This window comes from Corvus hawaiiensis, chromosome 10, assembly GCF_020740725.1.
Source record: "Corvus hawaiiensis isolate bCorHaw1 chromosome 10, bCorHaw1.pri.cur, whole genome shotgun sequence".
NCBI classification, from domain to species: domain Eukaryota; kingdom Metazoa; phylum Chordata; class Aves; order Passeriformes; family Corvidae; genus Corvus; species Corvus hawaiiensis.
This window is the reverse complement of record NC_063222.1, coordinates 27,310,114-27,325,659: the sequence shown is the minus strand read 5'-3', so window position 1 is coordinate 27,325,659 and position 15,546 is coordinate 27,310,114. Positions and strand designations below refer to the sequence as shown.

Below are 15,546 nucleotides of genomic sequence, written 5' to 3'. Positions count from 1 at the left end.
AGCAGAGAGACCCCATGCACAATCCCAGCCCTCTGGGGCCAGGTACATTTGAGGTACATTTGGGCTTGTTTGCTGCCCTCAGGGGGCTTGCACAAGACAGAATTGCTGCTCCTTGCCGGTGATTCTCTTCTCTCTCACACACACTTATCCCAAATCCAGTAAAAGCCTAGGGCTGGATACAGAGCACAATGGCAGCTGCAGAGAGCTGAGGAGCTGGTGATGATTTTCATGTAGAAAACAGAGCACAAGTAGAGAATGATGAATAGCTGCTTACTGGATATGTAACCATTAACAAGAACCATTACTTGCTACCTGTTGAAACAAACCTCTGAACAAGTTATCATGAGGCATGTCTTATTCAAAGCAATTCCTATTCCCCCTGGAAGCAGCCCATCCTTCTTCTCTATTCCCATGTTTCCACGTCTCTCTCATTCTCTACAGATGTCCTAAGAACACACTTTGACAAATTTCTTGACATGTTGCTGCTACGCTTCCTCCTGACCATGACAAATCCTTGCTGCCCAGATACAAAAGTAGTAAAAAAAGGTAAATTCCCCTTTCCTGTGCCATTCAAGGGGGTTGTGCTTCATACCTAAAGTTATACGACCTGCTCCAAAGTTTTGGCAGCACTGCTTATTTAAGGGAAAAAGAATTGCCCTGATTGCTGGAATTTCTCCTGTTACTCTGCAATAAAAATGTATCTAAGTTATAAACGCTTGGCAGTAAACTTGACAAAAATCCCTCGCTAAGTAATATCTGCAAATAACCTTAGGTAGAGAACAATGAAATATTACCTCTGTTCATCTCTGGCAGCCAAAACCCAGATCTTCAGAGCTACAAAAACACTTGGGGTCCCAACATTGTGCAAAGGCAAAACCACTGTCAAATCCTCCCTCTGTTCAGTGCCCTCCATTAAGTGAAAACAAATGTCCACGAAATGCAGCAGGAAAAGGAAAATCCTCAGAAAGATCCCCAGAAATCCTTCCTGGCTGCTTCTCTTACTGCAGCTCATACCTGAAATGCTTTGTCTTGGAAGGAGCCTTCAGCTATCTGTGCTCAGGTTTGGCAGAGGAGCCAAGGCAAAGCCAGTCCTTCCATCCTCCCTGACTTCGCTGGGAAAACTTCCCTCTTCCCAAGTGCTGTGCTCTTCCCTTACCACCTCCCAGGACCAGCAAAGCTTTCCCACAGCCCAGCACCACAACTCACCTCCACCAGCACACTTCTCTCCTTCCTTCCTTCCTCAACTACACCTTCCTTAGTCAACAGTCTGGAAAACACCAAGGAAACAGTATTTGGGGGGAATTTGGGCTCCAGTTATGGACAAGCCCCTGCAATCCCGCTCCTGCACTGCCAACACAAGTGAAGGAGCGAGGCTGAGCCACAGCCCAGCACCACGGGATGCCTGAACTCCTTTGGAAGGTGGAGCAGCCACGGGACTCTTGAATTACAGGGCAGAGTTGCTGCTGTCCCCTGGGAATGGGAATAAATCTGGGTGAGCCCTGGTGCTGAGGGCCGGTGCCAGCACAGGGCCGGCAGCCCAGGTGTGCTCCGAGCCCACATCCGCTGGAGCAGAGCGCCCAAACTCCTTCTAAAGAGCTCCTTTTTAGCTAAGAAGATAAGAACCCGGTTATGCAGCCAAAGAGTTGCCCCAAGTCATAAAAAGCTCCAGTTCCTCTCCAACATTTGCAGGCAAGGGGCCAAAGTTTGCTGTGCCTGGTGCCACGAGGCTGGGCGCCGTCTGTGCAGCCCCACAACACGGCTTTGTCTCCACAAACAGCCTCGGAAATCCATCCTCAGCAGCTCTGCCTCCTGCTCCCCGTGCCCCTGCACAAACACACTCTCAGGGCAGCTCGCAGCCTGCTGCGAACCCAGCTTTTCACGCCTCAAACACGAATTGTGTGCAGGGCCATGAAGCCGCTACACAAACCGCATCATTCTGCCCGTTCAAAGCGGCCTCTTCCAGGCTGGAATTCCCAAACCTGCTATCCACAGCAACATCTGCTGGTGCAAGGACAGAAGCACACGGCTCGGCCGTGCTGAAACCTCCGGTTGTGAGTGGGAATCGCTTTTCCCAAAGCTGTGAACATATTCACTGTTTCTTTCTGTTCCTACCCCAGAGTTACAAGTGGCAACGCACAGCGTTAACACATTAATAGTAAGCCTTGAAAGAATAAATTAATAAATTAATTTTTAAATTAATAAATACAGCATGCACACATTTGAGGGCTGAACATCTTCATAACGACGTTCTTTTAATAATTAGTTATTGCTATTTGCTGCTATTGCCCCTACTTGAAGGAGAACAGTGATTTTACCACTGCAGTAGCACTGTACTGCAACAAACACTGTGAACTTTATTACTCCAATTCAATTGGACTTCCTTTTATAGAGGAACAAATACTTTTGGCTTTTTAAACCACAAAAAATAAAATGTAAAGAGCTTAGCAACATTGTTCTATATAAAGCTAATAACATAGGCAAAATTAAAGAACCACTACAAAGCTTTTATATCTTCCATCTGACTATTTCACCACAGAATGGGATTAATTTCATTCCCATTTCTCTTTTGGAGCCTTGCCAGTGACACTAAGAGGAAGGATTAAGAGCTCCAAGGCTGGTGCCTCATATCAGGGCTGGTATTTTGGAGTCCATTAGCAGGGAATATTAACGAGGACAGATGTATTTCCTGCCCTGTGGGTCAGCCAATCCATACCAAAACTTCCAGAGGTGCAGTAAATTCACATATTCCTTGATACAGTCTGTTATTAGTGTGTGATTAATACATTTGATCACATTTATAGATATTTCCATAGGTCTGCTTTATACATCTCATACATTTTTATGCATGATTTGTTTAATGGTTGGATTGATCCTGGAGCCTTTCCCACCCTTCGTGATTGACTGATTCTGTAAGATAATGGTTCTGTGCATGCCCAACACAGCCTCACTGATCTAATGGTCACACACTTGGACTAAACCCAAACTCTGGGGTGGGCCTACCTTGAAGGACACTCCTGACAATGGTTTCTGTGTGCTCGGCCAGCAGCTCTGCCTTGGCAATGGCAGCCAAGGACAGGTAACTGGACATGTTCCTGCACAGCTCCTTATTGCCCCTCTGCAGGAATTTCACTGCCACTGGCACAGCCAAGGCCATCACTGGAGGCCGGTTGTAATTCTGCAAAAACACGGGGAAAAAAAAATGATTTATATAAAGTCTCATGCTGGGCAGAGTAGGGAAACAAAAGTCAAAGCAACAAGGGGAAAAGAGCAAAAAACCTGTCCAGAAAGGCCATGTTTTGGTACCACCAGTGAAGGAAGGCGTCAAAGAAAGAGCACATACAGAAATTTAAAACTACTGCAGCAGGAAATGTCAATAATGGCCCTATTTTTATCTTCTGCTAGAGGAAGCAGAAGTGCACTAATAAAATATGTGGTGCATAAATATAAATAAATATAAATAAGATATATAAGAAATGAAGTGCACTAATTAAATGTTAACATTTCTAGCAAGAAATTTTGTGTTTGGTGCTCCCTGGGAAGACAGAGGCTGTATCCATCAGCCCCAAAGCACAGGAAACACCTTGGAGCAGCCACTCCCAGTAACTGCCCTGGGAACTTGCTCACAATGTAATAGCTTTAGTATTGATCAATAATTATTCTGTAATCATTAGGATTTCTTTTTGTTATTTAAACTCACAGAATCCCAGAGTGGTTTGGGTTGGAAAGGTCCTCAAAGCCCATCCAGTGCCACCCCTGCCATGGCAGGGACACCTCCCACTGTCCCAGGCTGCTCCAAGCCCCAGTGTCCAGCCTGGCCTTGGGCACTGCCAGGGATCCAGGGGCAGCCCCAGCTGCTCTGGGAAACTCCAGCCAATTTCTCTGAACACTGAGGTTTTCCAGGACTGCAAACTCCTTTCCCTAAAATGTCTCCAAGCGTCAGGAACCCCAGGGTCCCTGTGTGTATACTTGGGTTTTGAATCAAGGTCAGAATAGGTTTTCTGCTATTGTTTATACAACAAATTATGTGTACAAACCACACACATCCAGTGCCTGCTAAATTCCCACACCAGCAGGACACATTTGTGTGGAACTGGGGACCTCCATTCCCTCTGGAGCCTCCTTAACCAGTGCTCTGCTCTCCAGTCAGTTCTGAGCAGCTCTTTGAAACTGGAGCACATCCCTGTTTCTGAAAATAATCCTGCAATGTGATTATGTTTAATTAGCAGCTGAAATCCCAGGCAACTCCTGGAACCCAGACATTTCAGACAGCAACAGAACAGTGCAAAGGAAGGCAGAGCAGACTTTCTGGACTTCCATTCTGGAGCAGCTCTGAACAGAATAAATTTAGACTGAGAAAACCCCAAATCTGTTATTCCACAGAGTTTAAGTGGCTCTGAGGGTTTTTCCTTGGAGCACAGACTTGCCAAGCAGTGGACACTCCCTTCCAGAGACCCCTGAGGAAGAAGGGGCTGCAGCCACCCCTTGGTGTCAAGACAGATAATTCTGGCAGCTGCCATATGACCAAGAGCTGCATCTTTAATGAGAAAAGCCCTTCAAATAAATGGAGCTTTCTGCAGCAGCATGTTTAAATCAACATAATGCCTCGTTATGTTTGGCTGAGACACCACTGAGCAGGAGCCAAATGCTGCTCCAAGTTATTGCTCTGCTACTCCACACAAAGAATGGGAAGATAAGGCTTGGCTCTCTGACTAGCATTTAAAAGATCTAAGAGAATTCCAAAGAACAGTTCTTTTCCCCCCTCTTCCAATAAAGATAAAATCCTTAGTTAAGAAAAGGTCTGAATTCAGAGGGAAGGAGAAAGGTTTCATTTGATCCATGATAAACATCAGGGCAGGAAGGCACACTTAGAAAATGTGGAGGTGACAATGAAGAGCAGATTTCAATAAAGTGATACAGTGATGTTTGCAAACCTTGGGGACCTCCCTGCTGCTGCTATCAACAGAGACCTGCCTGAGATCCAGCCCAGCTGGCAGATATTCCTTATTGTTCCAACTGTCCCCCACATCTGCTGTAAAACCTCATTTTATACCTTTTTTTTAATGCAAAGGAACTTGCCAATAACAGCTCTGTTTCAGGGAGCAGTAAATGTACTTTCGTAGCTCAGCTGTGGCTGCCCCTGGATCCCTGGCAGTGTCCCAGGCCAGGCTGGACTTTGGGGCTTGGAGCAGCCTGGGACAGTGGGAGGTGTCCCTGCCGTGGCAGGGGTGGCACTGGATGAGCTAGGTCCCTTCCCACCCAATCCAGTCCATGACTCTATGAGCTACCTCAGTGGCTTCAGGACAGAAGGAATCAGTAACAGGGCAATTCCCCAAGCTCTCAATTTTAAACACAACCACTCACAAGCACCCAAAAAAAGAGTTAGAAAAGCATTTAAAAAATAGAACTGAATTGGCAATGAGTGCACCGGACTCGCTGGCTTCCAGCCCAGTTCTACCTGCAAGACGCAGCTCATGATGTCAGATGCAATTTTGGCATGTGGGGCATCCTCGTCTTTCCCAGAGGGCTTCAGGTTGTGCTCCAGACACGACTCCCAGAGGGCCACCAGGGCTTTCCCGTGCTTTTCGATGGATGCGGTTTCCCGGATGGCCGCGGTGATCCGGGTGATGCAGATCTCCACCACAGCCTGGTCGTTGTCATTGGTCTGGTAGTCCTGGGGCACAGGAAGGGACATTTGCAATGAACTGGTTTGCCAGGACCCCACAAAATTCAGTTTTCAAAGCAGTCCAATGTCCATTTTCCCACACCCGCCTTTACAACAAATGCTCAGTGTGATTAAGCTCTGGAACTTGTCAGCCCACAGAACTTAATTCTCATTACTGTGAAGGTATGGACCCCTGAAATCTTATTTAATCTTTACAATAATTTTTATTAAGTAGTTATTTAAAGCATATTAAAGATGAACTTGAAATATCTTTGAAGGAAAACCAGCTGGTGGGAACTAGATTTTGTCACCACATTTTTATATCTTACACTTGGCTCTTCAAGTCTTATCAGAAATTTAAATTATGTCCCCACCTTTATTTATACATTATATTTAATCTCATGAAAAATTATTAAGGACAATATTTCACTCACTGCAGCTGAACTAATGATTCTGATCTGTTCAAGAGCTTCGGAGAGGCTTCCTTCGATCTCAGCATCCTCCAGGGAGAAGAGATCCCCTGCCCGGGAAAGGTCCTTCTGTGCCAAAACCAGCCTGAAGAGATGATGCATGGCCCTGCTCAGCCACCCTCTGCAGGCACCATGGGCACGGAGCGCTCAGGTGGGGACAAAATGGGAACAATCCTGGCCAGGAGCAATCAGTTTAATATGAAGAATAAATCTGCACTGTATTTCAAGGCTTCCTTGGCCCCAGTCTAAAAGAAAACAATAACAAATAGAAAGAAGAAAAATTAGCAAATGCATTGATTGACATATTCCAGTTCAGCAGAGATTTTTAAATGGGTGTGAAAGCATCAGACAGGACCCCCTGACCCAGGGACAGCCTTAAGCACATTCATGAACTGTGTGAATTTTTACCTTCCAACACTAAATAGCTTAAAATTAGATTAAAAAATACATAATAACTGAACCCAAGGTTTTCTTCCTTTCAGTGCATGTTACCTGGGCAGGCTGGTGACTGGACCAGCTGATGAGGGTTGCAAACCCCTTTCCCTGGTCAGGAGTTGAGCTCGAGCAGGAAGGTGAAGCCTCTTCCTTTGTTTTCTGGGTTGTTGTGTCTTGACTCCAGAAAAACGTTATTGGCAAGATTGAGAAGAAAACGAGTTTTGTTTTGAAAAAAACATCACTTTTGTTGCCAAAATGATCCCTGGGGTCTTTTCAACTCATGTAAAGCAAAGCCTTGGCTGAAGTGAAACCCTGCACTTCTCCTTGGCTGGGGAATGGAGCAGAGGCTGAGCCAGGGTCACACATTGGGAAGTGTCCCACACTTGAGTCCTAAAACTCTTAGAGTTAGGTCCCATGTGGATTCACTCTGGGTGTCAGCTCCTCTGGATTCTTCTCTTGACTTGACACACAAAGCCACAAATTACATCACTTCTAATTACTACTTGAGATAAGGAGAATCCTTAATCCCCATTGCTCTATTTCGTGCTGCTTTACAGGGGGAAAAAAAGTCAAACATAGCCACAGAATGACAACGTTAAGGAGTTGGGAGGGACCTTAAAGCCCATCCAATCCCAACCCCCTGCCATGGGCAGGGCCACCTCCCACTAGCCCAGGTTGCCCAAGGCCTTATCCAGCCTGGCTTTGAACACTGCCAGGGTTGGGGCATCCACAGAAGGGGCAAAACCAATGCAAAACACTGAGAACCTCCTGGAAGCAAGTCCCTGAAAGAATCTCTACTTGAATAGACAGTACATTGCACTTGACAATGCCACAAGACAGGGCTGTTTTAATTTCCCCAGCTCTATCAACACCATTATTCCACAGGACTCCCAATTTCATCAGGCAGAGGCAGGAAGGAGCTAAGCTTGCAAACCCCAAGGCACCCGAGGCACAAATCACCCACCACCGAAGCACAGGGATGGTGTGAGCTCAGATACCCCACAGCCTACTCACACTCAGCCATTGCCAAGTTCAAAACTAAAAGTTCAAAATGCCCCAGATTTTTTTACCTGCTCGGGATTGCCCCAGGCCATCCTCAGAGATGGGCACAGGTGCTCCGGGGACAAAGCCTGCCCCTTTGCTCCTCTCCCCCCGAGCAGCATCCAGGGGCACAGGCAGCAGCAAGCCGGGAGGCAGGCAGGGATCCTGGAGGTGTTAATTGCGGTGCCACGGGGAAGGCATCCCAGGAATGCAGACTAGAGCAGCCTAAAAGTTACCCACGGCTCCGTCAGGTGACTGAAGGAACCCAAATGCAGGGAGGCCTTATCTCTGAATGAGCTGCTCTGTTTCCAGGGAAAAATACAAAGCCTGCTCCACTTGAGGGCAGTTGTTTTTAATAGAGGAAACAGAACTCTCTGTGTTAGTGGAAAGCTATCCTTCCCTGGGAAGGAGGGGAAAAAGCCCTCAGTAAGCTCCCACTGTTTGAAAGAAAGAGAACAAGTGAACAGCCTTGCTGGAGAGGAGATTTCCTGGCCAAAGGAATAAATGCTGTCGTTCTGTAGCCTTTACATAAGCACAAAAGAGGGTCTGAGGTTTGCTTCGGCTTTTAACATGACCCTCAGGAGCAGCACAACAAAATGTGCCCAACATAATGTAGGAAAGTGCTCCAGGAAGGAAGGTCCATTGAGCCCTCCCTTGGATCAGCTGCTCTGAAACACAGCAGCCCGTTCTGCAGGAGCTGGGCTTCATCATCCTCCTGCATCCCTTCCAGCTCAGGATATTCCCTGATCCTTGGCCTGTTGCAAATGATCCTCCCTCCCCTGGGTGTGCTCGTGCAGAGGAGTTTCTCAGAGAGGTCCTGAGCTCTACCTGAACAGACAATTTTATGTGAGTTTTATAGACAACACTCAGGATAATGCAGAAAAACATTTAGTTATTTATTGTGAGCTCTTTGAAATGGAATCATAGCAAATCCTCTTAATGCTTACATTGTGTAACAGTGCTGGAAATGCTTTCCTTGCATCAGCATTAAAGAGAATTGTTCCTTAAGCATTTCCTTGCTCACTACAAGATTTGCTGTTGATAGGCAGCAAGCACTGGGCAAGAGGGAAAACAAATCACATCTTATAAGATGTCATTTTAAAGGCTTTTTTTTAAAATGGTCAGGTTGGGCAATAGAATTGCTTTGGAGTGTAGTTCCTGAGGCATCTCATCACCTTGAGCCTACATCACCTCGACTCCACACCACCCCTCAGAGTTTTCTCACTCACTATATTTGCGTCCCATGTACTGAAGGAATGGAAAAGGCAAAGAGTTTTGCCAAAGTCTGTCCATCCTGCCTGGACTCTCCCCCAGAACTGCATCTGAGGGGACCCACAGCAGGAATCCACACCTTTCCAAGGCCAAAAACATGGGGAACAAAGCAGGAACTCCAGCGCTTGTAACAAGCTTCAAGTCATCGTTATGCAGGAAAAAAGCCTCGGCTTATAACACAAACCACTTCCACTGGTTCTGGTGCAGTCCCACATTAATTCCAAGGTTTGATCTGATTTTCAACACCTCATTTCCCTTTTCATGCCAAGCTGAAAGAGCCACCCTTTCCCTTTCCCTGGGACCTTGAAGCTGTTCCCCTCCAAGGTGAGTCTCTCCACTTGCTGCAGGCACAGCATTCTTACCAAAGCTCCTTATCAAAAGCAATCAGAATAAAAGCCAGCCTGACAGGTTTCAGAGCTTGAAGCTACTGAATTGGTCTGTTTGCAAAATAATTCCCCCAATAATAGAAGATTAACAATAAAAATTCCATGTAAAAGGGCAGTTGGACCTACAGGCATCCAAAAGCCAATTGAACTTGAGCTGAAAGGCTGAGCCTTACAGTTCATCAGGAGCTCAGCTTCTGCAGAATGACATTAGAAGGACAAGAAAAAAAAAAATCTTTTAAACCAAAGAGGAAGGGAGAAGATTTTTATATATATATATATTTATAGTGAAGGAAATTCTGCAAGAAAATAATTTCCTTAACTTCCAAAAGACTTGGAATGTAAATCCAGCTGCTTGATTTTCTGGGTGTTATCCCACTGAAAACAGAAACACAGCATTCAAAGAATTGTGCAATAACGTTTTTTACCTACCTCTGTGCTACACAACACGCAGCAGGAAAGCCTTCACGCTGTTTAAGAACTTTTAGGGAACTCAGGCCACTGCAGTTCATGTTAAGTGAACCTTTACAGGATTTTCTGGTTTCTCCCTTGCTGGAGCTGCAGCGAGGACAGGGACACTCCCAACCCAGCCCAGCCAGGGCTACCAAGGGAATCCCATTAATTACCAGAGCCCCCCCTCCTCTGTGACACCCAGTTTGCCATGGGCACCACACCTGGTTCTCCTCAGATGCTGCAGCACAGCTCCCACATGGAATTTCTCATTCCCCACAGAAGGGCTGAGCCACCACAGGTGCCAAAGCTCTTTGATAAACACAAGGCCATGCTCATTTTCTGAACTTGTCAAAAATCCAAAAGGTGTGGAACGAGCATCTGGTTCAAAGATGTGACTTTGAGTGTCCAGTAAATTACAGGGGAGAGGAAAGTGATCTGGGAATTTCTGGGAATTCCCTTGAACTGGAGAGGCTTGTGTTAGAGAACTGGGAGGTGTTGGCTTTACCATGGTCATCTGGGGCACGACACAGCCCAGAGCTTTGAGTAACCTTAAAAAGGAAGCAAAACTCCATTTCCTTACCTTGCAGCCATGCTGCCATGCCTAACACATGGATTACGCAGAGTGCTTTGGATGCCTCGGATGAAAGGCACTGGAGGAAAACAAGGAAAATAGTGTTAGTGACTCTTTGCCTTTCCAGACTGTAAAATGCCCCTCAGGACACCTCCAGGAATGATTGGCTTTCACCAAACAGGGTTTGATCATCATTTGGGCTCTTAAAGGCGGGGGAGAGCAGCTCTGGGGCCGATGTTATTCACACACACATGCAGTGGACAGAGCAGGTTTGGACTTCCATGCACTGGGGATAGAGGTTTGCAACTGGGGATAGAGGTTTGCAACTGGGGATAGAGGTTTGCAACTGGGGATAGAGGTTTGCAACTGGGGATAGAGGTTTGCAACTGGGGATAGAGGTTTGCAACTGGGGATAGAGGTTTGCAACTGGGGATAGAGGTTTGCAACTGGGGATAGAGGTTTGCAACTGGGGATAGAGGTTTGCAACAACTGCATATTTACTTTTATGTTCCTTTTCCATGAATAGCAGAAGGATTACAATCACCTTCAAAGAAAACTTTGAATTTCAGGTAAAATTTCCTTCTATTGAAATTCCTCTTCCCCATCTTACAAGAAGAACTTTTGTGGAATTTCAGTCTCAAAGAGCTACAGAAGTTTGCAATATTGCCAAGACTGCTGGATACTTCCTTCCCCCCTGCACCCACCCAGGGTAAAAAAAAAAAAAAGCCTGGATACATTTTCCAAGAACATCTACATATGCAATTCATGGATGGAATATTACAAGAGATTTCAGAGAATCTTCCCCCTCTGTGTTGCACTAATAACAATTTATTTTATTTTTATGCTTGGAAAGCATTTGCTCCCTAAAACAGAGCATTCTTTCAAAACTTGGAAATAAAGTCCTCACATTTTTCAGTGAAAGAAAAGGATTAAAGATTATATTGAGAGAGCATCATTTTCACACAGGATGAATAGACTACAGCAGTTCCCATGGGATCAGCTGCATATATTTAAAATCTTCCCACAAGACAACCATTGTTTCCTACAAGCCTCTCTCTTTTTTTCTGTCAGGACAGGTTTCCACACTTCACATCCCTTGAAATGCCATGGATGCTGAGCTGGACCAGATGATGAAACGATAAATTATGAAGTCTGTTAATTAGGCTGGGGTTAAAACTGGTTTTTACTAATGAAACACCTTGCTGCAGTGCTGGGAGCTGACCTGCTCTCAGCATCCAGCTCTTGTACCCAAGGAACCTGTGTCCCTGTGGAGGCCACTGCAGGACCATCAGGAATTACAGAGCCTTTTAAGAGATCTCTCCTACCAGAATTCCAGGGCTGTGCCACTGCCCACAGCCTGCAGGCAGTTCAGGGTCCTGCCAGATGTGGGAATGTTCTCCCCTGTGATGAGCTGGTTTAATCAGAGGGTTTGATGGGTCAGAAGCAGCTTGAGGTGAACCAGATCTCACACAACTCCAAGGCAACTTTGGCTGCACAACCCATGCAGAGCCCACTGCTGCAGAGGGGTAAGAATGTACTTAAGAACTTGCCAGCTTCTGCTGCTGCAAACAGACAGCTTGATCAATTTTTTATATAAATAAATTACTTGATAATCTGGGTGCTGTCAAGACAGTTCTCTCTGATTTTCAGTCTATAAGAAACCATATTTGGCTGCTGTTTCAGCACACACTGATGCTTTGTATAACACTTCATAAGACTTAGCGTTTTTAACATCAGTAAGGCAGATTTGTAAGAATTCCATGTTTAAATGTCCCCATAATATTAAAATACTAGGCTAAACTCAACACAGTGCTAAGATGGAATAAATTGCTTCATAACAAACACCAATTCCATCACTGTCACAATGATGCCGTCAAAAGCTGCTCATTTGCAAGGGTTGCTTAACGAGCTTTTAGATCTGTGACTTATTTTCAAGACTGCAGTGATGTTACAGAAAAAGAATTTGGTTTAAAATTTTACAAGGCGAATCATGTGAATTTCTATCTAAAGAAAGTGAAGGAAGAAATGGGGCAGAGCATGAGGGACCACAGGGTTGGAATACAGGAACCCTGTCATGAAAAATGCCACTCTGGAAGGGAAAATTGGACTGGAGCAGTAAATAAATGCAAAAATCATTGAACCTCAAAGTCTCCTGAAACAGCAGTCACCAGAGAAGAACTGAATGTCCTGAAGTTCCTCCCAGGTACCTGGCAATCCACCCCAGTGTCTCTCCAGCTCGTGATTTAATAGGAGCAGCAGCTCCCCAGTCTGCCAGAGCTCCCTTAAAGCAAGGCTTTAATTCTGCAGCCCAGGCACAAAGTGCCCCCTGAGCACGGCAAGGGGAAGGAAACAGCTGAGCCCCAGGAGGATCCAGGAGTGCTGCAGGTGCATGTCCCACACACAGACACTGCTTTTTTCCTTCCCTGGCACTTCCAGCCAGCTCACACCACTTCTCATGGGCATCACTGTAATACATTTCTACATCTAATAAGTACAGCTCCTGCAGTCCGAGAAAACCAGGAACAGCCACACCGTTAACAACTACATTCCCTCCAAAACCTCCTCCATTATTTAACACTCAGCCCTGCTCCTCAACTCCTCTCCTCACAGTAATTTATTCATTATTCAAACTGGTACATGAACACATATTTAAGTTATTCATACCTCTCAGAAGCGAGACCTCAGAAAAACATGAATAATTGATGGCAAATTGGCGCTCTTTAGAGGAATTCGGATCGGCTCCATCCCAGCTGCCGGTGCCCCTTCCATCCCCCTGGCTCTGGTATGTGAGTGAGGCTGCTGGCGGGTGCTCAGCCCTGTCAACCCAACCGTACAGTCTGTTCAGTTACCCTGGAGTTGTCATGTGGAATCAAGCAAACAAATATCTTCTCTCCCTTTGCCCCGACTCCGGCGCTGGAAAACACATCAGGAATAATTCCTCACCCAGCTTAACTTGGGCAGCAGCTCGAGTGAAAATGCTCCCAGCTCGATACGGAATTTGAATTAGTTAAAAGGATTTATCAACAGCCAGTGGTTACATTCAGTTAATTAATAACCTGCTTAAGAGTAACAAGGAAATCGCAGAAGTTAATATTACTTATGGGGCCTCTTCTCAGAGGCTGGAGCCTGTCAGTGCCTCTGGAGGAGCTTTAGCCAAAAGGAAAGTCAAGGGAGAGCAGGACACTGAGGAAATGCAGCCTTTCAGCTGACACTTGTGGCATCTCACCAACCCCTGAGCTTCAGCCAGCCCTTCCAAAGGGAGCTGCCCAGGTGGGACCCGTGCCCAGGACGTACCTGAGCACCTCCAGAGCCTGGCAGCTGCAACAGAAATGGTTCCCAAAGCATTCCAGAGGCATTCCACACACACACCTGATCCTTCCACATTAAGCATGTCCATACTCTTCCCCTTAACCTCCCTCTGATAAATGCATTCCAGATTCCCACCAAGTCAAGCTTAACTAAAACCTACCCTACAGGCCGACCCCATGGATCCAAGCCAGGCTGTATCCTCCTCGCCTGGGAGAGCACAGGAGCAAACCCCCACTGGGAGTGTCCCAGCAAGGACGTTTCTCTAATAACAGCCAAAGAAATAGCAAAGGAACCAACTGGGAATAGCCAAGTGTAAGGTCAAGCACCCTTGGGCAGCTGCTGGGAGAAAGGAAAGCCTGTTTGCCCAAAGATAATGAGTAGAAACATTTGTACGACTCTTGTTAGGGCTTTTGCAACACTGAAGGAGTTTATAAATTATAGTTTTTAAAACTCCTGCTCCCCAGAATCCACATTCAGTCATACAGGTCCTTGATTTTGATGGCAATTCCTCCTAATGGCTTTGTTGCTCCTGTTCATTGCACCACAGCCTGGGCAATCAAATACAAAATTAATGGGGGGTGAACACAATTCTTTTAACGATGTTAAAGTTGTTGTTGTTTTTTAAGGGAAATGCAATTGTATGTTCCCTGCATCTTCCTTTTAGCTCAGGAAGGACATGAAGAACACAGCTGGCTTCTCTCCCACTCCTCTGAGACTGTAAAGCTTGTGAGATGATGGCAGAACAGAAATATTCTTATTCTGAAAATAATTTTTATAAAAAGAGATTTTAATACAATAAATTTCACAGCGCAGGGTGGTCTGACTAGGAGAGCACAGACAGGGGGTTGGATTTTATTTCTGCATCTGATAACTACTTTATTCATGGTACAGCAGGAATTCAGAGGTTCCTTTGCTCACTAGGAACCTAGTTTTGATTTCTAATAGCAACAAAAATCACCCAGAGATCACAGATTCCCCATCCCTGGAAGAGTTCAAGGCGAGGTTGGATTTGGCTGGGAGCAGCCTGGGATAGTGGAAGGTGCTCATGACAGGGGGTGGAACAAGATGAGCTTTACAGTCTTTGCTGTAACAATAGGACAAACCAAGATATTGTGGCAATAAAGCAAAAAGGTTCATACACATCTTTCACCAGCTGAAAAAAAAAAAAAAAAAGAATTTACTTTATGAAAATAGGTTTTCCCCCCATCCTGGAAAAAAATAAATTGGTTTTAACTTTTATTATAACAGCTACAGTGAATGACGCCCTTTTTCAGCAAAGCCCTGAAAATATTTATTTTGTTAGACTTTTAAAAGCAAACATCTTGTTAGGGAAGAGACAGGCTATTGTTCTCCCTCCAACTAATTGGGGAAAAGCAACAGAATATTCCATATTCATTACATTTCACCAAAATGAGTCATGTTATCTTCCACCCAGACAAAATATTTTAATTTTAATAATGACAATGCTGACAGCTACAGTACCATCTTGCAGAAGTTTGCTTGTAAATAATTAACAATTGTTGTATAATGACAGAGGGGGGGTTGATAGCTCTATTAAGTTCACAGTCAGGCTGGAGTCTCTTTAATTTCGGGTTTTTGTAAGAACCCACTCCCCTCCCAACATAAAAGGCTAATGGCAAAAATCATGTTTATGTCCCTGCAGCCTGTCCTGACACCAAAATCCTGTTGTACGCCAGGAATCAGCCATGGAAAACCAGGGAGAATTGTGCAGGACTCACGCATCACACCTCCAAAGGGTTTCAGTTTGGCTGATAATTGTCTGGGTTTGAGGCTGAAATCCGGGATAGGATAAATAATGATTTTCAAATCCTGCTCTGCACCGGGTGGCCTTGGCAGGGGACAGATCCAGGACAGGGCACCACCTATTAATGGCCTTTAAATATGTGCACTCCAAGGCTGGCCAAGCAGGACACCCTTGAATGTTCCCCT

General features: G+C 45.5%; 1 protein-coding gene across 7 annotated transcripts in view; it reads right to left on the bottom strand.

Annotated features, from left to right (window-relative positions):
• VEPH1 (ventricular zone expressed PH domain containing 1) overlaps positions 1 to 15,546 on the bottom strand; it is a 61,953-nt gene that overhangs the window by 44,588 nt on the left and 1,819 nt on the right. Inside the window, exons 1-6 of one of the 7 annotated variants that reach the window (XM_048314316.1) lie at positions 13,757 to 13,842; positions 12,952 to 13,103; positions 10,297 to 10,366; positions 6,097 to 6,377; positions 5,456 to 5,671; positions 3,001 to 3,175 (exon numbers count right to left, since the gene is read on the bottom strand). In XM_048314316.1, coding sequence (XP_048170273.1) covers positions 3,001 to 3,175; positions 5,456 to 5,671; positions 6,097 to 6,234 — 529 coding nt within the window. In that variant the 5' untranslated portion in view covers positions 6,235 to 6,377; positions 10,297 to 10,366; positions 12,952 to 13,103; positions 13,757 to 13,842. Of the gene's footprint in view, positions 1 to 3,000; positions 3,176 to 5,455; positions 5,672 to 6,096; positions 6,378 to 6,624; positions 6,717 to 7,637; positions 7,829 to 10,296; positions 10,367 to 12,951; positions 13,359 to 13,756; positions 13,843 to 15,546 lie in introns of those variants that run through there. The other 6 variants (XM_048314318.1, XM_048314317.1, XM_048314323.1 and 3 more) reach the window with 6 other exon arrangements.